Source organism: Balearica regulorum, chromosome 3, assembly GCF_011004875.1.
Source record: "Balearica regulorum gibbericeps isolate bBalReg1 chromosome 3, bBalReg1.pri, whole genome shotgun sequence".
Classification (NCBI taxonomy): domain Eukaryota; kingdom Metazoa; phylum Chordata; class Aves; order Gruiformes; family Gruidae; genus Balearica; species Balearica regulorum.
Window position 1 is genome coordinate 94,133,981 of NC_046186.1, and position 26,117 is coordinate 94,160,097.

General features: G+C 41.6%; 1 protein-coding gene across 4 annotated transcripts in view; it reads right to left on the reverse strand.

Moving 5' to 3' along the window:
- Positions 1 to 2,564: 2,564 nt before the first annotated feature.
- MOCS1 (molybdenum cofactor synthesis 1) overlaps positions 2,565 to 26,117 on the reverse strand; it is a 31,056-nt gene continuing 7,503 nt past the window's right edge. For 2 of the 4 annotated variants that reach the window (XM_075749025.1, XM_075749027.1), the window contains exons 3-11: positions 24,978 to 25,145; positions 20,040 to 20,204; positions 15,102 to 15,163; positions 13,694 to 13,805; positions 13,250 to 13,362; positions 12,472 to 12,582; positions 11,093 to 11,213; positions 9,617 to 9,664; positions 2,565 to 5,919 (exon numbers count right to left, since the gene is read on the reverse strand). In XM_075749025.1, coding sequence (XP_075605140.1) covers positions 5,048 to 5,919; positions 9,617 to 9,664; positions 11,093 to 11,213; positions 12,472 to 12,582; positions 13,250 to 13,362; positions 13,694 to 13,805; positions 15,102 to 15,163; positions 20,040 to 20,204; positions 24,978 to 25,145 — 1,772 coding nt within the window. In that variant the 3' untranslated portion in view covers positions 2,565 to 5,047. Of the gene's footprint in view, positions 5,920 to 9,601; positions 9,665 to 11,092; positions 11,214 to 12,471; positions 12,583 to 13,249; positions 13,363 to 13,693; positions 13,806 to 15,101; positions 15,164 to 20,039; positions 20,205 to 24,977; positions 25,146 to 26,117 lie in introns of all 4 variants that reach the window. The other 2 variants (XM_075749028.1, XM_075749026.1) reach the window with 2 other exon arrangements.

Sequence of the window (26,117 nt, forward strand, 5' to 3'; positions counted from 1 at the left end):
TTTTGCTGGCATTGCATCCTTTCAGCGCTGCACCCTGGAAGTTATCATGAGTATAGAAGAGAGTGTTTCTGTTATATTTAAGACTAAATCCATGCAGGATCAGTTTAGTAGTCCTTAGAGTTTCTGGTTTTGAGCAGGGTCTCCAGAATTTGAGGATAAGCTCTCTGCCCTTCCTGTTGATGGAGTGATGAAGCAATTGTTTCTATAATACTGCTGCTAATTTGGGGTTCTCCTGGAAGTAACCCTTAAGCAATAATGAAGTGTGAAGCTTTGCTCCATGGAGCAAGCGTTGTGTGGATGGCACCTTGGAGAGCCATGGACACTAGGCAGCTTGCCTGATGGCCATGGCCATGCTGTTGCAGTCGGGCTGTGAACCTGAAGCTAAGCAATGCCCAGTTTGTTGCACAGGTCTGCTCAGTGCAAGGCTCAGCAGCGTCTCGGGGCATCTGGCCCTTCGGGTAAACTTGCACTCGGCTGCTCACCACTGTTATGTTGAGTACCCTTCGCTCCTCAGAGGAGCAAACAGGGTAAGTACAAAAATAGAGATGCTAAACTGAAAGCTTTCTAAACGCAGCACTGGCAGCGTGGAGGGACAGAGGAAAGTAGAGATAGCTGGATTTGTGTCTCAGCTGCCGCTGTATAAGCTCGTTGTGACCAAAACAAGAACCTGTTCATACGACAGGGTGCGCTGAGCTCACCCAAAGCCCTTCAGGCCCAGCCTGCAAAAAAGAATTCGGCTGCTCCACCCTGCACCTTTCCGGGGAGCGTCCCAGACGTGTTGGGGGTTTGCCTGCCATCCTCATGGCTTTGCAGTGCCCCTCGGATCCTCTGGCTCTTGAGACCTAAGTTGAGGCTTTAACCTGAACTTTCAAAAAAAAGTGAAAGCCTACTCAGCCCACTGCAACCAGTGACTCGTCTGACTGTTTTTAGGTTCCCTGTAACGCTAAGCTTCTCTTGGAGCAAGGCTCTAGTCAGTGGAGAGAAGCAAACTGTGTTTCCATTTAACTAATTAGGAGTCCTGTGTCCTGGCCAAAGCACACACGCTGTTACAGCCGTTTTTAAGCTGTTACATGCCTGCAGAACTGCTGCTGAGCCAGCCAGGAGGAGCTTCAAACTAGCGACGGGCTAAGGACGGGGTGGGACAAAGGGCCAGATTCTGTTCAGTCAAATCCCATGTAAAGCTGAGTAACGCCAGCGACTTAAGGAGAATTACTGCAGGTCACCGGTGGCTTAGAATAGCTAAAAAATTCATTCCTCTTTTTAGTGCTCAGCTGTTGTTGCTTTTAGAGTCTGGTATTGAGTGGTTCCTATTCTGAAGAAGAGGTCCCTTCCTAAAGTATTTCAAGTCACATCTTCCCTCTATTCCCCACTTCTCTTTCTCCAGCACTTTCCGAAAGCACTGCTCTCTGACATAGATTTAGTGACTAATTTCTGCTGGCTTCTCCTTTGTATGCCCCATCCAATTTTTTCCTGGGCAGCCTGAGCGTGGGGTAACTGGCCTCAGGACATGGCTGTGACGGAAAGACAGGCCAAGCTGCCACAAAAAGAAGTAGGCTGGGTTAGCAGTGAACAGACAATAACACACAAATGGGACATCAGCTGGGACAAGTGAGAGTTTCCAGCAGGGAAAAGCTACACTGCACCTCTGTTGCGAGGGCTGCCATCATCTGCAATGTTTGCATTTGTGTCGTGTCGGGCACACGCAGCATTAGAAGTGCAACTTGTGCTCCTAGGGCATCCTTCAGGAGAATGAGGTGGTGGACTCTGTGCTTTGCACTGTTTCTTTTGGTTAAATCAAAAACCTAGCTTCAAATTAGGAAGTGACTCGTCGAAAAAGGATGTAAAGCTTTGTGCCTGCGTCCCAGGACCCAGCAGTGTTTGGAGGCCATACCTGGAGAGGAGACAGAGAGAGCCTCTGGCAGTACAGCTCCTGTCTCTGCCCCGGCACGGGGCCCTTGGCTTCCTGTGGGGCGGCAGATTACAGTGAACAGCTCAACCAGCTATACTTCCTCAGGTAGGAACAGGCCTTCTCCATAGCAAAAGAGGCGAGAGCTTTCCTGGAAGCTCAGGTGGATCCGAAGGGGAACTTCCCTTAGACTTTTTTCATGATTTGGGAGGGATGGGCTTCTGTACAGGCACTTCCCCGGACCCAGTTTCAATGCACAGTCACTCAGCCTAAGCGGCAGAGCTCTGGAGGCACCAGTTCCTTATGTTACTCTGCCACGCAAAGCAGCGCTGTTACACACAGCCTCTGACTTGGAACAGGCATGTGGGAGAAGCTGGGATAACAATGAGAGATGATAAATGATGATGCTAAGCCTACAGGATTACTCAGTTTAAGAACAGCCAGATGAGTTTCACTCAACAAAAAAAATAACTTCTTACTATAAAGAATCTATTATTTATTGTGACTGATCCCTTGCTAATTGCTGACTAATCATTGCGACTTATGAAGTCTGTCTTGTTGCTTGTCCTGTGTTAACTATTCATAGAACCTCATGGATTAAAACATAGGTGTTCCTTTGAATTAATAAAACGGGTATTTGAAGTAATGTGAAACATACTGGGTTACAACTAGTATTTATTAAAATTGCAGTGGACAAAAAAAAAGCAAGCCTCCAAAAAGCAGTCACTTCATCAGCATATATTATATCATTGCCCACCCAGCACCACTGAAACATACAGTGCTATCAGCTCATTTCTCTTGCAAAATGTTCTGTTGACTCATGCTTGGTTCATTATCTATAAATGTGCATAGTTTCAAGACTGGATAATGTAACATGAGCATAAAATGGCACCAAAGTCTGCTTGCCCAAAGCTTCCAGCCACTCTCAACCCAAGAAAGTAGTGAAATGTGCACAAGTAGTCAGATGTGCGTGGCAGTTGTGCACGTGCTCTTGTAGTCCCTTGTATGGTCTTGAATCCTTTGTGTGAGCTTTACAGCATGATGGCAAACTTCTCAGAAGCCAAAGAATCATATGCCCCAAAGCATTGTTTTATTACTGCTGAGTATATCTAGTTTCCTTTTAGTTTTAAAAACTAGCTAAAGCCTTGGGTGAAGGCCAGGAGGGCAGGGTATGTTGTGCATAGTGGGGGCAGTTAAGTGCTTGTGTAAATCGGTTAACTTAGCAGGGGTGCCACACGAGCTTCCTTTTCCTGTCAACCTGTTTCCACACAGAGCAAGGGAAACTTTTGCGCTATGGGCACAGCAGCTCCACAGATGAACACGGTCTCTTTGCAGGGTCAGGGGATTGTTGGTGCTCAGTAGGGTAGTGCTGGGTACGCTCCTAGGAAGGAGTGGGAGTGCCCCTGCTATTAAGTTAGATCAATGATATCAAGGGAATGGGGACTATTAACACTCAATGTAGGTGTACAGATGTTTATGGAGTTTGGGCACCAAGCTTTCCAGACTCCTTCCACTTTCAGCTGTAGCTGCTATGTGTGTCACTGGATGTGCCTTTCTCTCAGTGACAATGAATAAAGAATCAAATTAATTCACCTGCAATGGAAAAAGTGCCTGCTGTGGTAGCTAGTGTATAAGACTCATAAAGGATGTGTAGTAAAACCTATTGCTTCCTCATCTCAGACCTGTGCTTACTTTAAATAAGCAGGATGTGCGTGACAGTGTGGTGTGTGCTTTACTGATGCTTACAGTAATTTAACCTTATTTCATGAGATGCAGCTACTTGTAAAGTTTAAAATGCTTTTTCAGTAGCCTCTTTGATGTTACTAGAGCTGTCTTCGGTTCTCTGTGCGTATGGAAAGGGAGCACCCTGAATCATATGCAACTTCACATTAGGCGTAAGCACTAGAAAACAAGTAAACCAAAGTTGAAAACACCCTGTTTACAGCATTTAAATTAACATTAGAAAAGGATCCATCAGTATTAGCAACAAGGTTGAGTAATTTCTTATCTAGGATAGTCAATTATCAGAGCTATTTAATGCTACATGACAGTGGCCACTGGTAAGTTTATGGAGACACTTAAGTGCTGTGAGACCAGAAGACTTCATGAAAGCAAATTAGAGAAACACGCAGGAAAACCCTATGGCTGAGGCCACAGCAACTACCTCACTCTTCCAAATGGCTACTAGCCTTAACGTTTGTTTTATGTGTCAGGACTATGCAGGTTGCTGGTTACAGGGAGCTGCACTGTAGGATTAAAAACTTGAGAGTCTTCTGGGGTTTGGTGTCACATCTATTTCTATGGTCAGGGAGAGCTGACACTTACCTCTGTGCATGCCATAATTGAGCTTTTAAGCATGCAGACACAAGGCCTCAACCTATTTGAGTGCTAAGGTCAAAATGCTGGAACATGCTTCTAACGCTGTAAAAGGTATCTTTCAGATCAGCAAAATAATTCTTCCAAACCCCGAATTCCTCTGTTTCTACATCATGCTTTACAGAGCACTCAAGGCAGAGAATGGGGCAGTTGCCATTTTTTTTCTTTTGAAGCTGATGCGTGACTATTTCCCACTTGCAAGCAAGGGAAGCAGTGGCAATGCAAAGGGGTGGGAGCTGCCCCTCTGACTTGGCTGTTCCAGTTATAATCTCTGCTGTATTGTAAGGTTCCCAAACTGTGGTGATCTCACTGTCACCTTCTCAAATCCAACTAAGGAGGTCAGGGGGACAGATGGACAGGCACAATTCTGAAATCTTAATCCTTGAGTTAAAAACAGTTGCCAAATAACAGCACTTTCAGCACTTGCTTCATTTCCAGAGCTCACAGTTGCATGGTGTGATGACAGCAGCTATTTCACAGCAAGAAGAAAAAAAAAATCATCTCTTAAGGTGAGGACACTGAAATAAAGGTATTGACAGAGTGGAGAAGGCTGTCCTCTAAAAAACACACATGGTTATCAACAGGGATAAGTGGCTCCACTGTTCACCCAGCAGTAAGTTGATGTGGTAAGGCAAAGCTGGGGGTATAGAGTTGTATGGTACACCTGCTGAGATCTCCAAGCCTACCAGCTGAGCAAAAGTCATTCTAGAAGAGGCTGAACATGAGCAGTGGTCACCTAAAGGGCTGGCGGGGTCTGGATATGATCTAGACCCTTGAGAAGTCTCCCCTCTGCCCACCTGTCTTACTAAGCAACTTCACCTCTTCGATCACAATGTCATGAGTAACTGCTTTGCACATGTCATACACAGTCAGGGCAGCCAGGCTGGCAGCTGTTAGAGCTTCCATCTCCACGCCTGTCCTCCCCCAGGTCTGACAGGAACTGCGAATCACCACTGCATATCTGGTCTCATCCAGGCTCAGAGACACCTCAACATGGTTGAGGGGGATGTTGTGACACAACGGGATCAACTGGCTGGTTAGCTTGGCTCCCTGAATTCCTGCAATCTGGGCTACTGCCAGCACATCCCCTTTCTTCACCTGGTTCTGCCTCACCATCCCAAATGCCTTCTCACCCAGGCGGACCACAGCAGCAGCAACAGCACTTCTTCTCGAATCTGGCTTCCCTCCAACATTAACCATTGTGGCCCGTCCTTCCTCATCGGTGTGAGTCAAGTTGTCAGAGGCACAAGGTACCTTGGTGTGAGATCCTGAATCCCTGGTACAGAATTCAGATTCTGGACTTGCCTCTTCGGACTGACAGGCCACAGAAAGTTGGCCAACAGGAGAAGCCTCAAGGCACTTTGTGTCAGATGTGGAGCTTGGGTGCTTCTGGAAGACACAGCAGCCTCTGAGCTGGGTTTGTAGAATTCCTGTCGTTATGTGCCACTGTTGCTCTGGATGAGATCCTGGCAGGAAAAGTTGTCCTGTAAGCTTATTGTTTGTTAGTGCTTTTCCCATTTGTTTGGGTAAACTTGCTCTCAAAGTTAGCCAATGGCTAAATGTGTGGCCCCACTGTTTTGAATTTGGGGGATTCTGTAGGGCATCTTGGCATAGTGGGAATGACATCAATGCAGGCTCTGGGGAAAAAAAAAATAAAAGTAACATGAGAATACATCTTACTAACTGGAAAGTTAAGCTAAGTCTGCAGTAGCTGAGATCCCTGTCAGAGCACAGCTTGGGATTTTTCTGTATTGCAAAAACCTCAGTAAGCCTGCAAACATCCACTTTTCTCCTCAAGCTCCTTCTCTTCTCCCTCATCAGTTCCCTGCATTTACTGGTTTGCTATTACAAACCCCAAGACTCAAAGCACTTATTTCAAGGTCCCTGACAAGAAAAAAACAACTTGCTTTCAAAAAGTATCAACACTTAATGAGAAACAGCAGCCAAGAAAGTTTTTAGGAACATCAGTTCTGAAGTCACAGCATCTCAGCATCCATTTGAGGTTGTACCAGCACCAGCCTTTCAAAAGCCTTTCCAAACACCTTCCTCCCAGCACAGGTGGCTGTACTTCCTGCTTTCATCCCTTTCTTCAGGGAAGAGCGAAGACAGCAGGGAGCAGAAGCACTGCATCTGCAACTGCACTGTCTACAAGCTCAGAGAATGGCTCTGTGATGGGAACCTCACTTACTACTGCCAGCTCTTACCACGTTAATGACAGCTGAAGTTTAAGCACTGGAAAATCCATGATCCCCTCACTGACAGATTTTTAAATCTACTCAGAAGTACGTTCCAAGTCGAGCTGGCAGAGCTCCCAGCTGGCAGAGAGGTAGTAAGCCCTCTTGCCCCTTTTCACCATTTAATCCCTTGGTTTTGGCATTTGCAGAGGGCTAAATGCCAAGTGTCAAGACAGAAGGAGTCTTTTTCACATAAAAGGAGTGATGTGTTTTGTAAGTAGAGAGAAAGCAGTATAGAGGTAAGTGGCTAAGCCCTAGTTTAATAGCCTCATTGATAAGCATGTTTCTCTTTCTTTTGCTGGAACTCCTGCTCTCTTCTCTGAGAAACTTGGAATTAGGTTTTGCTCAATAACCTCCTTTGGTAGCTCTGATATTCAGGGCCTCCCTTACTCATGGGCAGTTTTCAGACTGCCCACAGGTGAATCAAAGCAGCTTCCTGACCCCTCTGCACCTTGCTGAGCTACCTCTGCTGTCCAGACCTACAGCTGTTACCTTGAACTGTCCACATGACAATAACAGACACAGTGTGGACAAACCAATCTCTTCCTTGATGCACTTAGCACCTTTTTCATCCAGACTACGCTCCAAACATTGATCTGAAAGTGCCCATCACTAAAGCTGAAATCAACCATAGATTTCATGAATTATTTTTTTTAAATCACTGCAATAATCTGAATTCAAAGGCCCTTTTTGATCTACAGCTGATGGCCTATCCAATAAAATTAAGATTCCTCCAAGTTTAGTGGTAATATGTTTCCCCTCAGAGGAATGGGATTAAATGGACATAAATATTTTGAGTGCAGCATTACTCTGTTATAGAAGAGCACAGAAAGCTGTGCTTATTCCTTCTTTCCCTCTCTCTTTATACAATGGGGCCTAACCTGAATATTCCTTTTTAAAAATCTAAGGAACTCAAAGTACGCTGTTCTTCCAGATTCCTTGACTAGCTTTAAAGCTGAAGCTAAACCCTGGCAAAGTGTCTTGTCTTCGGGAGAAGCCGGACTGCAAAGGCAGACAGGTACTTACTTCCGCAGGGTAAACACACATGGATGGGAGTAGAGCAGAGAAGTACCATTTGCTCAAGTAGAATGACAGCCACAAATAGTAGTGCATGCAAAGCACCTTTGCTCTCCCTAACAACCTACATTTGCTTCAAGTTGTACCTAGTCATCTCTATCTTCACTCAAATTGCTCATACACCTACAAAAAAAAAAAGTGTTCTACAGCACTACATATAACAGAACTGAAACCATCTGACAAAGTGCATCTCCTTACATTCTGTTACTGCACCTGAACTTTAATTGTGTTAGCTTCCAACTAGCAAAATCTTGGAGGGGGGAAAGAAGGCAGGAGATACTTAAATTAAGGAGGAAATTCCCATAAATGAAGTGAACTCAGGAGGGGAACACCCTGCCAAAAGGAATATTTTGATTAAGGGAAATAGGATACAAACCGTATAGCAAAGGAGGAGACAACAGCAGTGCAGGGAAAAAGCCAGGTTTGGCTTACTGGGACTAGCAAAACCAATTAGTGATTTCCACAGCATTCATTAAGTTTCATTAAATCAATTCCATACACACACACACCCCCCCCTACTGACTGCTTGCACGCCAGCATTATTTGAAGTTTGTAAGTAATTCAAAACACAATTAGGAAATCGCCTAATGATTCCCCATGTGTCACAGTGGGCTACTCTCCGCTCATCTCCAGTCTCTCCACTGATGCGGTGACTGCCAGCAGTTAGTCTGAAAGGGACATGGAGCAGTTGGGGGAGGACCTGAACAAGCCGCTGCTTTTACTGTATTCATGTCAGACAATGTTAAAGCACTTTTCAAAAGGAAATTGGGTAAAGCTGATCTGTAGACATCCAAACATTGCTATGAATGCTAACTTTGGCTTGTAGGGATTCTTTCAAAGGCATCTTGAAAAACTATGTAGGTCCCAGCAAGCTGTTGAGTTTAATAGAGTATTTTTCATCTTTAAAAAAAAAAAAAAAGAAAAGTTTTCCTCTTGCAACAAGTCAATAGGCACTTTAAATGAAGGTTCCTCTTTCCCCTTTTCCTGAAACACACTGCAGCAGTGACAAAAGCAAACTGAGAGAGACAATCTTGCACCATTGAATCTGTTCACTTTAAAACTCAACATGGAAAATGACAGCCCTTTAAAGGGGGGGGGCATCACATGAAAAATATTCCAGTGAAAACAGCAACTATGTTAAAAGACCGCTGAAGATCCTATTTCCCAATAAAGGCAATAGAAGTACAAGCACTAGGGTTTTGGTTTATAAAAAGAGCAGTTATTTGGGAAGATAGCTATCTTATAAAACAGAGAAACATAGGCATGGAGGAGGTAAAACCATACTGAAGGAGAAGTGAAAAATCAGTAAGAGAACCCCAGCAGTGCCACATTGCTTTCAAGCAGAAGGGAGAGTTAGCAACCATCTTCAAAAGACACAACAAGGTTTTTGGTCCACGAGACTGACCAGATACCAGACATTCCAGTTTTCATGGTTATATTCTGAGACTTTGCAGCAGTAAGAGGACATTTCAAAAGAATGAAGCCCCTAGTTTCAGATTCTGAAGTGAAGTAGTAGTGAGGTGGGAAAGCTTGCATTTCTGTCAGGTTACTGGCTCTATATATCATAAGCAAAGCTGAACTACTTAATCCAGGGATAACAACAGTCCATCCTGCATCCTTTATATTTAAATGGCAACGTAGTGAATTCTATAAAACTTTTCCAAACTGCCTTGTAAGTTACTATATTATTCTCCTTAAGTACAAAGGAAGCAGATAGGAAATAAGGCAGGAAAGCTAGTGATCCCTTTGGAAAGTGTGATGAACTTTCAAAATTAGAGAAAGTAAAACCAGTGCTCTGAATCAGAAGACTGGATAAGGCTTGGTACGGATATAAACCTTTCCTGCTCTTCCACTTCTGCATGTTAACCACAACTGCCTTTTAAGAAACCCATTTCTTTGACTAAACCTAAGCCAGAACCAAACACAAGTTAGACTTAAAAGCCCAATCCACTCTGTTCCCCCAAAGACAAAAAAACCCAAACAAAACCATTGTATGTTTATTACGTACTGATTTGTCACCCACCAATCAGGATCATTGGCCGGTTTTTCATCTGGGAAATATTAAACATGCCTAGAAATAAAATAAGGAACACATAAAAATCCTAGCTTTTTAGGTTTTAAGTCATGCATCTGGTTTATATATTTAGTTTTCTGGTCTTCACAGTGCAACCTCCATACTAGGAAAACCAAAGTTCAATAAAGACCGAGGGAGCTGGAGGAGAGGAAATCAAGCTTGGTATTATTTAAAACCATAGCTGCCGCAGTCTCCAAGCAGCCAGCTGCTGTGGGTCCATCACACTGTAGAACCCTTTCCCAGAAAGCTTTCTGTAATCTGAATTACAGTCTACCTGCTACAGGATTTAAACAATTTGGGACTATCTTGTTTCTTAACAATAGCGTTTAACTATACTAGTTCTATGGATAAGCTGTTAGCAGCATTCCAGTTCAGAGAGGTCCAACTCACAGAAGGCCCCAGGAACAATACTGGGATTAACACAAATTGGAAGACAGACAGACAATGTCAGGTAAATGCTGCTGATGGCAAAATGCCTTTATTAGAAGGGAAAAACCTACTCTTCTCCCTCCTCCCAGCTCTCCCAAATCAGAAATGAATGGTCTAAAAGATAAGAAACCAATCCCTCCACCCCTTCCCTTTTGTTTACAAGGCACTGTTTTATCTGGGGCAGACCAATGTACTTTGCAAGTTAGTCTATGCTCAGATTTAAACGCTTCCTTTAAATTTGTTTTACACATCATGAAAAAAGGGCAAAACCAATTGTTTGTAATCTGGCAGAATCTGCAAGAGAACAAAAGGGCCAAATGTAAGGAGGACTATTCCATGATCATAAAGACAGTTCATGTACAAGGGGTCACCATTCCCAGCTGCAGCCAGATTACAAAAATATAGTTAGGTTCAGATAAAGTCAGAAAAGACTAATACAAGCCTGAGGATGCGACTGCGTCATCATGGACCTTGTGTCATGACCTTATGCAGAGCACTAGATGAGCGGCTACAAATTTCTGCATACTTAAAAAGAGATTTGTCACTTCTAGAAATGTGTTAATGCAGTACTTGGACTGACAGCTCAATTTAGCTTGAGTACTTTTACAGCAAACTAATTTTAAGAAAAAAGGGATCCAGTGTAACTCCATCGATTTTTGCTTAGCTTTACACTTTGCTGTTGTTATCGTGAACAGTGGTATTTGCATCTCTGAAGACAAAAGTCAGTCAGAAAGACTTTTAGACAATCTGAAGGCTAGAAGACTTAAACCTGACATTCAGATTTTGGAGTAACTACAGGACTGGTATGTTACCAGCTTTTTACCAGACAATACTCTTATCAGGTGGGAAAAGTCTTTCCTTAGTTAATGCAGCTTCATTCAAGAAGCTTTTCCTTCTTTCTTTTTCCTTGCAAGTCAATGCATCCCACAGCAGTACCAGGACTTTTTTTTTTTTTCCATAGTCACTGCTGTTATTTCTCAGGTACAACAAACATACCAGCATGCTGTTTCTTTTTTCTGCCCACTGCTGCTCCAATGATTTGAACCAGCTCTTCCTCTGAGGCACCTGACCGTAGGTGATCTCTCAAGGACACTTCTGAATTCCCGAAAAGGCACACCTGCAGCCAACCCAAGAAAACAAAAAAGGAGAAGTAAGAAATAATAAAATAATAATACAGCAACGAAGCAGTTGAAGGGTCTAGAGCACAGGTCTTATAAGGAGCAGCTGAGGGAACTGGGGTTGTTTAGCCTGGAGAAGAGGAGGCTCAGAGGAGCCCTTATCACTCTCTGCAGCTACCTGAAGGTGGGTGTCTGTCTCGTCTCTGAAGAAACGATAGGACAAAAGGAAACAGCCTTAAGTTGCATGAGGGGAGGTTTAGATTGGATATTAGGAAACATTTCTTCACTAAAAGGGTTGTCAAGCACTGGAACAGGCTGCCCAGGGAAGTGGTTGAGTCACCACCCCTGGAGGTATTTAAAAGATGCGGAGATGTGGTGCTTAGGGACATGGTTTAGTGGTGGACTTGGCAGTGCCAGTTAATGGTTGGACTTGATGATCTTAAAGGCCTTTGCCAGTCTAAATGGTTCTATGATACTAAATGGCTTTTACGAGTATTTTGTACTAACCTCAGAGTAAAGAGTTTTCAAGAGGCCTATCCTATTGAAGAAAGACAATGTTTATGGAGATTGTTTTCTTTATCTCTCTTCATGTACACATAGAGACAGCCTGGGATGTTTATGTAACCTAAGCTCATTGGGCCTTCAGGCTGCCTCGGTCATCTGACATATTAGACAGCAGCACAGCTGTTGTCAATATCAGGTGACAATGCGTAAGTGCCAATTCTTAATTGAAAACTTTAATTTTCCCCCAGAAACTGCCAGTTTCAACGTGGCAGGAAATGGTTATCCCTCCCTTTTCTACAGCCGTTGAGCAAATGTACAGGCTGCTCTTGAAGGAGAAGAGTTGCAAGATGATGTTTGGTGAAACAAGACGGGATCCTTGTGGAACACAGAAGCCAAGCCCTCACAGCTGCTTGGATCCCTTTTTAATGGGAAATTGTCTGCTTGTCACATGTTTAAGATGATTTTGAATCAAAGATTAAAATAAATATTTATATTTACTTGCCTTGCAACCATGTTTTACAACTGAAGTTAACTATGTTAGCAAAACAGAGAAACCAAAAAAAGGTGATCTAACATCTCCCTAACAGCCCAATAAGCTTGAACAAGAATACATACAGGATAGATAAACAGGAATTAGCTGCTAATAATTATGCGTCTTTCTATCCTACTTTACATCCTGGCTACTTTTAAGAGAAGAATTTCAACACTGCTTTCGCTGCATGAAAGCAAAGAGAATCATGTTTCACTGCCAACCTTTAGGTTCCCATCTGCTGTTATCCTCAGCCGATTGCAGGATCCGCAGAAGTGCTCCGACATGGAGGTGATAAAGCTGATTTGTCCCTGGAAATGTGGCACCTTATAACTCTAAAGAATTGCAGAGGGGGAAAAAAAAAAGTCAAATATAGACTCCTCATTTTAAAAGCTCCACTTGCCCAAAAACAAGACGACATTTTAACACAGATTTTGTTCAGTGCTAAGGTCACACGAGAGAAATAAAGCAAAATCAGCTTTGCCAGGGGTTCCAGTCTATTCTGCCCTGTTCCTGGAAATTCACAAACTTGTTAAATGTTTGCTCTTGAAGTTATCAACTGACAGGTGATGCCAGTAGGCATGTTCTTACTCAGGCAGCCATGAGCTGTAGATTCATGTAGGCTAGAAATCCCCTATGTGACACTGCACTCTAAAGCAATACTGTTATTTCATTGAAAGACTGTTTCATCAGGCTTGTTAATGAGCAGTCATAGACTGACAAAAGGATGAAAAGCTGTAAATACAGGATACAAGCCTGCCATTCTTCATATCTGATCAAGGCATCTAATAAACACATTGTATTTCTAAAGGTAAAGACAATGACCAGTGCTTGATAAGAGTCAAACCACATGCAGGCAGCTTGACCAAAAATCCCAGAGTTACTACACTATTTTCTACTTTGCTTGTCAAATATAAGTGCTGAACTTGGGAGAATGTGAGGATTTAGGACAGGGAAACAATGGGGGCACATTTCACATGTTCTTTGCCTAACCCTACCTACCTTGGCTGTGCTGGAAGTTTCACAGGGCAATTTCTCCAATTCAGGCCATCGCTGTTTAATTGTATCAAGCATTTCTTTGTAGCTCACCATCTTCTTGAAGTTCCATTTGTTGCCTAGAATTAACAAAACCATCATAACTTTAGACTGTGGATTTTACTTTTTTAGTTAGCAGAGAACCACCTTTACATTCTCCACAAATCTCAGTTTTCCCTGTAGGTGTCCCAGCCCCATCTAATCCTGCTATTAATCCTGCTCCAGTTTGTCCAGGGAAGACAGATAAGCTGTAAATGATACAACATAAAACTTAAGACAATTCTTAATTCCCCAAAAGAGCTCACCAAAACTTCCACAGACAAGCCCACGGGGTTAATAACCACCAACCAGATTCACCTACATCAAAGGCACGCTCCATGCCACGAGGAATCTCAAAGCAGGACTGCTTACCATCAAAGGGCATGTATTCTATGAACCGCACATCAAGGGGCAGATCCTTTGTGAAATCCACAAAGCCCAGCAGTTCATCCTCATTGAAGCCTCGCATCACCACACAGTTCACCTGCAGAAAAAGCAGACACCTGATGTTAGTGAAGAGAATATGACTTTCTTCCCTCTTACACAAGATTTCATAGTCCTTGCAGGACTTTCTATCTTGCATAGATAGAAAGAAGATATCTTTTTGAAAGAAAAGATCATGAGAGAAGTTGGCAGGACTGCAATGGTATAGAATATAATTTCTGCCAAACTTGCCTGTAAGTTTTTGCATCCAACCTAACTAAAGTTGTTAAAGTTACCTTGCTAAATGGAAAACTAATAAAAGCTAGGTAACAAAAGCATTGTCCTACCCAGCTAAGGTATGGCTTTTTTTACTGTCTAAAATGACAACTCCACTTCCCTGTCCTACACTGCATGGCTTCTGTAACTGTACTGGCAGAGTACCTTCTGCAGCACTCTATGGCAGATGATAGGCAAATTCCCCAGACCAGGAAACATTCACGGCACACTCCATAACTGTAGGGTGCAGGATGACTAGCTCTGCCTTCCTCCAAAAAGAGGTTAAAACTAAGTTTTCCTGGACATTCCTCATATGAACAATATTTACATTGGAGCCTCAGGTCCTCTATGCTTTATCTGAAGAACAACATATAGCTGTGCAGTTTCTAAAACACACCGTATTAGCAAGACAGACTTGTATCCAAGCATCGTGCATCACAATTCTTAAGATTTTTCAGAAAAGCCTAAAACCTAGTTTAATTTCAAATGTTTTTCATAGCTCAATAGCCTAAACCACTTAGACATAATAGATCTGGTGAAACTGAAGGGAACCACAGCTGCAGAACTGCAAACAGCTGAGTTAGGGTAAAGTTTCATGTTACAGCTAAGTTGGTCTACCTGCACCCCCAGAGGAAGACTCCTTTTTCCTCTCTCTCACACTGGCACTCATCAGAGTCTGCTGTAAGCAGCTGAAGGAAATAAACCAGGAGAAAATTAATGTCTTTCTGCAGGGCAGTTTTCTGCCTGTTAACTCCTTTGTAACAGCTGGGTCAGACTAGTGCCAAATCAATCGAGGGGGTAGGAAGAGGCAAGTACAGAGCAGGACCACCCTGTAGCTAGGCAATCGATGGGCTACATGGTAGTATGAACCTGTACCCTCAGCTGTGCAAGGGAATTATATGAATTTGCCCCATTACCTCTTGAGGTGATCTTCAATCTACTAGAATTTTTCTTCAGTTTTACCAAAAATTATTCACAGGGAGGGGGGGAAATAATAAATTCCTCATCAGATGAGCTGTGTCTTTTATCACAATTTATGGTAAACCAGAATTGTTTCAGAGTAAATAAACACTGGCTTTACCTTAACAGGACGGTAGCCAAGTTCAGTGGCTTTGTGGATTCCTTCCATTACCTTGTGAAAGCCTAATATACAAAAAGAATAAAAATTTATTTTTCTTGTTGAAAAACAAAATGCAAAAGGAGGTTATTAAGTACAAGACAAAAAGATGACAAATAAAACCCAATCTGAGGATTCAGTAGACAGGGCTGCAAGTAAGAAGAGCCGTAAGTAAAGAGACTTCAACTCTACACACACCCCCCACACCCTCCAAAGGCTGTCAGTGTGGTCAAGTCACCAAGATCCATTTTTTAACTGGTATTTGGGTAGTCCAGAATACTGGTATGTTTTTCTGCATCTTTGGACATCCATGTATCATTAGGACATAATTTGCCGCTTCCCCATACGTCAGCTTTGCTTTGTGTCTTCTTAAAGGGAGTGGAAAGCATTTGTGAACTGCCTCCAGATGCAATGAAGAAAGAATACTAAATTAATGTTTATTTGATAATAATGGCACAGGTGTCTGCTAAAATGGCAGAATCTCACTGTTCTGAATCAGACAGCAATGTTGCCAAGTGAATTTTAAAAGGATCTTAGGATCTTTCTAAAGTGCGCGTGGAGGGGAGCAGAGCCCCTTGATTTCCAGTTCATCCCTGGCTACAGATGGAATTGGCTTCCTAAAGCTATTGACTATCCATTAGTTTGAAGATCACAGGCAGCATTTTACAGGATCATAATTTTTATGACTAAACATGTGAAATTGGTAAGCACAACGTGGCGAGGATTAGAGAATTTAGGAAAGAGATTCAGTTGGCCCTTGACCCTTTAAAACAAATGATAGATGTCAAAAACTGCAATGACTTCAAGGAATGAAGTGCCCGGCCTCACCCTACCATTTAATGTGGCCTACACTTGTCAGCTGCTCCCAGACACAGAGATACAGTTAATTTAGGGCAAGTATCTTCACGCCTACACGCACCTCTTAAATTTGGAAGAAAAGTAAGGCAACAATGCAATTTTGGAATTCCAAAGGCCTTTAGGAAAGCCTCTTAATCATCTCATTCAAACCACACCTTCTGTCAACTTTAAACAAAGCTGAGACCTTTCATCAAGATACCCATTTTAGATTTGATGTGCTATTCCTTCTCTGCCACACTCACCAGCTGGCAGAGAAACAAGGCGATAGTAGCAAGAATGAGACAGCAAGCTGCCAGCCCTGTGTTTGTGAAAACCTAGTGCCCGACAGGGCAGGAGAGACAAAGTTTTCTTCCTGTTCTGTGCTCTAAACTCAGGTGTGAGAGACCAAACACTGTAAAAGATTGAGCTCTTTCTTCCAAAGCTGTAGTCTTCAACAGCAAATACTTTACACATGCTAGCAAAAGGGCACTATCTTCCAGAAGTTTGTGCTGACAATCCCTGTGCTGTTCCTAGTCATGTATTTTTCTGTGTAGGTCCATCACTCTCCTTTCTCTCTCTCTTATCTAATGAAAACTCAGACTCTCTAGTGAACAGATCATACCTTCGTTAATCTGTAGGTGCTTTACCAGAAATAAGCAATAACTTAATAATATTCTGTGCATACTTAAATTTGGACATGTTGAAGATCAGAGAAAAAAGAAAAAAAAAAGAAGAAAAAAGAGACACAAAACTTGCACTTAACTGCTTTCTGGCTGGTAAAGGTTCATTATAAAGCATGAACACAGGAAAGCAGAAGATGCTAGCCATTTTCTAAGCAGGTTCTAATACTAGTCCTGACTGTAAAGAGAGGTGAAGAGCAAGGAGAAAACTAACTCTTGCAAGCAACTGTCAGCCCTCTCCTTCACAACCTGCTTGTTCTGCACGTGCCCAGGAAGTCTGCAGCACCAGCGGTAGCTTTCATTCCAAATAAGCACGTTCACAGGCTGAATGTGGGAACAGAGACAAGAACTCGCTGCTGTAAGCAAAACCCAGAGCCACAAATGGGATCAAAAAGCTCTGCCACAGCTCAGAAAACCTTATGTGCAATTTCAGGATTGCAGAAAGGTGAAACTGATCTTAATTAAAAAGGCCAGTAAGCAATCACTAGTAAGCAGCAGATCAAAAACTCTGCATGTTTGAATACTCGTATGCTTGGGCTCAGCTTGCTGTAGAGATATGGAACAGGATTACAGCTTGAAATGCATTTAACTCAATGCCCTTTCCAGTTCTGCCTCTTACCTCCTGCCACGCTACCACGAGTGTGGTTTTAAATAGCTACTAAAAATCTCTACAAACAAAAAAAGAATTAAGCTACTCTGAAAACAACTATGAGCTTGTTTCCACTAAAAGATGTTGGGGGCAGGGTGATTATTTAAAATAAAAATTTTGTTACAGTAAAAAAATAAAATATCTCTAACTGCATTTCATATTTTGATGTTAACTGTTTTCTGGTTTTTCTTTATGGAAAGCTGGTAAGAATTGATTTATATTGCCATACTTATTGAAACATCCCTTCTAGATCAAAGTCCTTGTGTGGGAATGGAACAACAAAAGAATAAATCCAAAACATTTCAAAATATTAGAGCAGAAATGAATACTAGGCATCATTGTGTCAGGAAATATTGTCAAGGCACAGAAGTTCTCTAAGTTTTTATTTGACATTTCAAAATTACAACCCTTCTCCTCTTCCACTCAATGAAAATTTTCAGTATTTTCATCAAAACTTTAGCCAACTTTAAAGCACAGAGAACCTTAGACACATCCAGAACTATCCTATGTGGGACAACACTTCTCAACATTTAATCCTTACAAGAAAAAAGGCTTCAAGCCAATGTTTAATGATTCAATCACAGTACTATATTCTCTCATTTTCCTTGTACTGAACTAAAAAGAAGGGACAGGCTGTGAAACAGGTTAGACTGGCTACCTGCAAGAAAGTACTTTTGTTCATCCCTCAGAATGCGGCAGATGGGGAGAAGTAGAAATATTACGGTCCTCTAATGTGCTTTCATACATCAGTGAAATCTCTGATCATCTCACACTTATTCCCTCTATCCCAACAACCATTTCAGAATAAAAGTAGGTGTAATGCAGGTCACCTGCACCAAAGATACAAAATTCCAGCCTTTTCTTAAAACCCTAGAATGAGTTTCCAGAGGAGCAGAAAATTGATTCCAAACTTCTTGAGTTCCTGATTAGCTCCATAATTAGATGACACCTTTACTTTCCACAGAAGTTACCAGCCTGTAGGAGTCTAAGACCAGGAATCCCTCTCACCTTAATAGAGCTATATCTTGTCGCCTCTGGAACTGCCACAGGAGACAGGGTAGCACAGTAGGGCAGGCACTGTGTTCTCTGCTCATTCCATACTTGGAAATCTCCTATTAAATAAAAAACCCTCAAAAACAATAAAAAAAGTATTTTTACATAATTTCAGCCCTTAACAAAAGAAAAAAACCAACTCAGCATTACTATTTTTACCTGATCTCCACTTAAAAAAAATTATCTACAGTTTGGAGACTTTACTCTCCTCCTTAAAAATACTGAGTCATAGAAACTTCCTTGTTCATTTTCTAAGCTAGTCAGCTGAGCAACTTCTCCATCTGTTGTAAAAGACTTTTTTCTTTATAAGGGGAAGAAAGGAAGAGAACAGTTATATAAATAAAAATTACTCTCATCCCCCAATAACTTTTAGTTTACTTTATAAGCAGCACATTCCTAATAGCATCCAATCAGATATGAAGAGCTGTGGCCATATAATTCAGGAAGCTGGAGGATCAGGTTTGCCCCCTCAGTAGCAAAGGAAGGGCTTGTTTCCAGTGAATGTCACAAACCAGGTAATATTCAAATGCAGAGAGCAGAAGGAAAGAGCACAGTCAACACCTGCTTGTGATTAGATACACCCAGATACTTCTCTGGGAGGCAACTGTGCCATGACACAACCTGATTAATGCAATGGCCTACGCTGGAAAGATAATGCTTAGGTCAGATTTATGACAGGAACATATTTCTGCACCATGATGTAGAAACATGAAGAAGTGGCCCCAGAGAGACTGTAGACAAGGACACCTTTATGAACCTGTCAGCAGAACTTGGATTTGATAGCGGAGTGATTCAAACATTGAAATTACTTATCGCAGTATCCCAGACGTCTACATCACTTGCCCTACGTTTATCTTATGTTGTTGCACCACCTAGTGGCTACTTGGAGGTTTTGTCCGAATTAGAAGTTCAGAGACTGCCAAAGTTAAGGTTGCATTACTGGACAGAAATGGAATGCTACAAGTTCAAATCAGTTTTAGGTTGAAAGGAAGTCCAACCATGACGTTGAACTTCATGATGAGCTTTACGATTCATTTAAGCAAGAATCTGTAACACTGGGCACATCCAAGCATTTTTGAAACTTTGTTTGGAATTACTAGCTCCATCAGAGAGAAGTTACAGAGCTAGCACCCCTCCTCAGTGACCTCAGGTATGGTTTATGTTTATTCCTATTAAAAATTAGTGGAGGTAGGGAACATAACTAATCACAAGCAAGACCACTGCTAGCATGCCCCAAACATAACTTCTAGAAATTGCCGCTATTCGTGACAAGAAGTTCAGCTCTCGTGGCATCCCCAACTGCTATAGCAGGAACAGGTTTTTTGAAGAGTATTAAAGAACAGCAACACAAGAGACCAACACAAGATCTGGAGACTACTCTTGATATCCATGACTAACCAGTAATCAGCGAGGTGCCAGGAGCTATAGCCACAGTCCCACTGACTGTGCTGAGTTGAGCATCTTCTAGTCCACCAGCTCCAACTAAAGGGCTCTACCTGCCTAGGGGTTGTAGAAAGAAGGAAAAAAAGAGTCGCTATCAAATAAGCTAGTATAGACTACTTTTCCTAGCCTCAGAAGGATAGCAATTCACTCCCCTCCCAAAATAACTGAGTCTGAAAGACCAAACAGCTCACAACATTACTGCAAGCATTAACACAGTTGCCTCAGAAGACAAGCCTGTACCTTTCCTCCGGACAATGAACTCAAATTTAGCTGGGACCAAAGTATCCAGGCTAATGTTAATGGCATTCAGTCCTGCCTCCTTCAGTCGGGGCAGCAATCTGGCTAAGTTGATCCCATTGGTTGTGACAGCAATGGTTTTCAGCCCTTCTAGCTTGTACAGTTGACCTAGGAAAATAAAAAGTAAAAAGAACACTTTAAAATAAGTAATTCAACTGTAAGTTACACAGAAAACTCAGAAGAAGATTTGTGAAACAAACAAACAAAAATTATCACTGAGGGTGTGAGGAAAACATGGACACTTCAGTGCTTCAGCCTTCTACCAGCTGTATTGGTTTGAGATACCCATCTTAGCACAAATCCATTTCAAAAAGTACAGAAGACAGTAGTCTATTGCAAGCAAAATTGGTAATAAAGAACACTGAAAACGCACACCAAATTTATTCTCCATTTCTTAAACAGCTACTTTATTGTTGGAAGAAGGCCTCTGATTTTGTTTACCTCCTTTTCCTCAATCTAGCTTTGCAAACCGAACTCTGTGTTCTGCAATAATAACAGGCAGCAAGCCATCCCTTTCACACCTCACGCCTGAACTACCTGCACTTAACTAGCAACGTTTATCCTGCTATGCTTTACCAAAACCCAATTCTAACTTGGAGGTAGCTGCCAGCAGTAGTGACTTTAAACTGCTGAAAGAAATACCACGTATACTCCTAACTAAACCAAAAAAGGTCAGGATATTAGACCATTACAAAGAATCCAAGGCAACAATATCCAAGGGACAAAACACTTGCACTTGACAATGGAAATACTTCATTTCCCTTACCCACAGTACCAATTGAAGAGGGCTTACACAAGACACTAAAAAACAGCTAACAAAAGAAAACCACATAAGAAACAGTTAATATAATGAGATTAAGATTTAGAAAATAGCTGCCTCCTCATAAGCCAAATGCAGCAATCTTCAGCGTACCAGATCTCCAAAGGGCAGCCTTTCAAACCTCCAGTTACCAGTACAATAACAAATAGGAAAAACCCCTCATAAACCACTTGCAGAAGCAGAGCCACGGCAAAGTAATTTTGTTTTTTAATTCTCCCTCCTCCCTTCTCTCATAGCCTTCACCCTAATTAGTTGAGAAATATTTGAAGAACCCTTACTCCTGAGGCAACTTTAATTACAGCACAAATATTTTATAGTCCCTTCTTCCCTCCCTATTTACCTCTGTTTGTTCATGTTGATAAGGACTTGACTTCTGCTTTATCTCATTTCCCAGCTATTCTCAAAATATTCATGTTTACCCTAAGCTGGGCCCAAAACACTGGAATGGGACAAGCCAGGTCACACCAAAGACAGTGGAGCTTACAGCAGCGTTTTGCAACATGATTAGGAGCCCTGTAAAGACATTTGGAACCTTAGGCTTGAATGAAAGAACAATCTTTACTAAAAATGAGATTTTTCTGGCATTCACCTCTCCTGACCAGGAATAACCTTTTCCTGGAGGATGAGTTCTGTTGGACCAAGTTTGTCAAAAATTACTTGACACTAGCTACCACTAGCAGCCTAGTCTTTGTGAGAGTACAGGATACACACTGCACCCAGAGGATAGCATAGGAACACCATTGCTTTTATTTACAGCCTCAGAACACACAAAATCCTCAACTTCCTAACAACAGAGAAAAAAAGAGACTATCTGCCATACAGGTTTTGTTGCTAAAAATGTAAAATGCATAAAGGGCATTGAATAAAACCAAAGCCATGCTGCAGCCTAAAATGGAAAAAATAAAGAGGTAGCACCAGCTGATTAGGTCAGTTAATGCAGACAACAGCTGTTATCAATGCATCTTGCTCCTCATCAGACAGGGCAAGATACAGGATGAGGCACTGGAAATACACTGATATGTGGAACCACCTGTAATAACAAATTGGAGAGAAGCCAACCCTCAGAAATTAGAGATGGAGACTTAACACTTAGACCAACAAGTTAAAAAGGACCAGTTAATACACTCTGCCTTATTTGTGCAAGCTAAGAAGTGAAACATTCGCAGTTGCTTGGTTTCTTGTCTTGTTGACCTCTAAATTCGAAAGGGATTAAAGAGATTTCATAACTTTGTAGCTCACCTTGTACTTGTACTAAATCTGTTTGCTGACCTTTGGTCACTGCTTTAGCAACAATCAGCACAAGCAAAGGCAACTGATAAAATTGTCAAGTAGAAAAGGAAACAGAACAGATGCTATATAATTCAACAGCATGAAGCTAAAAGCTTGTATGTTAGACTTAAGCCATCAATTAAACCCTTTTACATTTACTTTTTCCTTTAGGATCAGGAGCATCTTCTTAGACAAGCCTCTTACATATTCTTCTCTAATCGTTTCCTCAATTGCATTTCTCCTGACTGACTCCAGAAAAGGTATGTATATCTCCTAATAGATGAATTAACAAATCTACCCTGCACCACTTCATTCCTGAAATGTGTATATTATTATAAAAAGTCATCCAACCATCTGTCCCCCACCCCATGGAAAATGATTTTGTCAGTGGAGATGTGTATTTCTCAGATTATTAATAATAAACACCTATCACACAGTTTATATCTGGTACTAATTTAAACTCCAAGTATCCCAAAGGAGATGGATTCTATATTCCACTGTCAGCTGCTTCAGAAAAGTCTTAAACATATGTTTTCAGCAGTCATTTTTTCATTGAAACAACAAAAAAGTTTGACCCTGATTATTAGGAAAATATGGTGATAGTAATCCAGCATCAATATTCTTTGAGCTTTAGTGGTATTTCAGACTATTGATGGTAAGAGAAAGGTTTGCTGAAACAAACCTAACTTAAATCTTAACCCTATTCAGCACCTGAGATACTGCAGTCAGCTTCTACACACCATCTAGAAATTCAGATTAACCCTGTCCCAGCCCAAACCAGTACAGTGTGCTAAGATGGCTTCAATAAAGGTGCCTAACTCAAATTCTTCAGAAAACATTTTTGGGCTTGTTTTCCCTTCAGTGCATTTTCCCATAGTCGTTACATGTGATCTATTTAGTTTTGAGACTTTTATCTTGATCCCAAACTTGTGCACCATAAAGTAACGCCAAAGTCTGAGAAGACAAAGCGTTTACAGACTTAATTTGCCAATTTTCAATATGCCTTAGAAAAAAACAGCCAGGCTAATACAAATTCATGACAGAATGAACTAATGCAACAGGACAATCATCTTAACATCCATTACTTTTACCCCAAGATCTCTTGTCATCCATTAAAATGATCACTATGAATTTGTCAAAGTTCAGCAGCGAACAAGAACACACACAGAATAATGAAAGCCCAGTGATTCAAAAAGGTCTGTCTACCTCTTTCAGCCACGGAAATAAACCTTTGAGAATTGTATCACTGCAGTAAAACAAACAAAAAAAGCTTTCTATCCTTTCAATATCAATACTTCAGAATTGCAGCAAGGCGATAATTATTTTGCAGTCACCCGGCTACTCAAATTACACCCTCAACATCAGAGTAGCTGTGTTGAGTATAAAAATCCATCAGCTACCGCTGCTAAATCAAAAAGGTGCATACACTAGGAAAGTAAGTTCTGCACTGAACTGATGACGTTGATTTCAACTCATTTTCATGCTAATACTATATGCTAAACTGTAAAGCTTCATTGTATTTTAAAAATACAACCTATTTTATAAATCTGTTCCCTTTCTGGCTGGCGAAAGCCAGCTAAAAATAATTACACCTATTATTACTAGAAATGGAGAATGCTCTCTTGAAAGAAACAGGTCTCTTGGAAGGCACATAGCTCTCTCAATCCTAAAAAAAAAAAAAAAAATAACCTATCAGGCATGGGCAAAATGCCCTAGAGAATGGTATTCCAGAGTTCCAGAAAGACGAAGTTAGTGCAGTTTCAGGGCTCCTCACAATCAAGGTTCAAGGCGACCCAGGCCAGTTCACTCTAGCCACACCTTTTCCAGCTGTAAACAGCTCAGCTCTACATACTACCCTGCTCTGCTGCTTCCTTTGGAAAAAACCATAAACCTCTTCCAAATCCTGAACAAAACAGAGCAGGAGCAGAGATCAACTGTTTTCTACACCAAAGCTCAGTGTATCAGTAGACAGTTGCTCTACTTTCAAGACCTTCACCTTCCATATTAACTCTTTCTTATCTTCAGTACTTATAAGAGTATACATGCAGAAATGGACAAGTTTACTCACCTACAAGACATCATAGTGCACCTACCTACATAGCCTTAATCAAATAAACTGACATTACACAAAGTAATTGTAATGTCTGTAACATACAAGACTTTGGACAGGGAGAAAAAGCACCCGGCTCAAAAAAAAGGCACAGTCAGTCAACACAATACCAATTGAAGGACATAGACTTCTAAACATTACCCAGTAATTTATCTTCCATTGAAGTAATAGTCTTCATCAATAACTAAAAACATAGCCATTTCCACCATTCCTTATTAAACACAGACAAGCCAGTGACATCTGTTATCAAGGAAACAAAACACACAAAAAAAAAATCACAAAACCAAAACCCCCCCAAAATCCAAAAGAAAACCTGTTTTGTTTGTAAGCACACATCAGCTGTTCCTCCCCATTGAGGACCTGGCCACATCAGTTCTTGCTTTTTCACCCCAAGGCTGCATTATTGCAAGCTATTCTAGTAGATGTTGCATATGAAGACAATGATAAGTTCAGCTGTTATAATATGAAAAGACCTAAGTTCCAGCCAAGCAGGAAAGCAGAACTGAAAGTTTTCTGAAAGGAACTATCTTGTATTTCACAATGTTGGGGAAAAAGCATCATCATTTAATCTATAATTATTCTTCAGGTTGCTGGACTGTATTAGTAGATAGTTATAAGCGTAGTTCTTGGATCAATATATAGCAAGTGACTTTGAAACACACTGTATTTATTGAGAACTCACCCACAATATCAACTACATCGGGTCGGATAAGTGGCTCTCCTCCAGTCAGTCGGATTTTCTCCACACCTTCTTTTACAAACAGTCTGGCTAGGGTGATTATCTCCTGAGTAGTGAGGAGCTCTGATTTAGGGGTCAGCTGAACACCTTCCTCTGGCATACAATACTGACCTGAAAAAAAGAATACAGAAATACATGGTGAAAAAATAATCAGCAGCAGTTAATCTAATATTGATGGCAAAATGCACTAAGTGCAACTGTTTTTAATGGATGTCAAACAACTCTGCTTTTCTGAAGTACAGGTAAGATCACACATCTAATCCCTGAGGCAGTCTCCTAACAATTTCCTGTTTTCCTTCAGAAGAAAACCCAAGACTCACTTGATGCGTCTCAAAATTACAACGGATCCACTTTGAAGGGAAAGTTGATCTTATTTCTATGTAATCTGCATTCAAACAGAGACACCAAACTGAACTGGCAAGCACTGAGACATTGCCACTGTCCCAGTTTCAGCTAGGATAGAGTTAATTTTCTTCCAAGTAGCCAGTATAGCGCTGTTTTGGATTTAGGATGAGAATAATGTTGATAACACACTGATGTTTTAGTTGTTGTTAAGTAGTGCTTACACTAACTCAGGGACTTTTTGGCTTCTTATACCTTGCCAGCGATAAGGCTGGAGGGGCACAAGAAGCTGGGAGGGGACACAGCCAGGACAGCTGACCCAAACTGGCCAAAGAGATATTCCATGCCATATGACATCATGCTCAGCATATAAATGGGGGAGAAGTTGGTCAGATTGAGCCAGCAGCTGTGTGTTGCTTGGTTTAAGCTGTCTAGGGTTAAGCCATGACAGCCATGAGCTTTGCAGACACAATTGTGGGAATGCCTAGGTACGAGTTCTCATGCTTATCACACACTTTGGGTATAACATACAAACATGCAGAAGCACCACCATCCAAGCCACACCAAACCTGATGAAAGACTGGTCACTCCCACCTGTCTCTAGCAGATCCCTTGGCTTGCTCCTGCTTCCCCAACCCACTAGCAGCTCAGCCCCAAATCAGTCTCTATCTATCCTTTACCATTACTTTGTGAAGACAAGAAACAGCACAGGGCCGGCACAGCACTAAGTACCCTAACTCC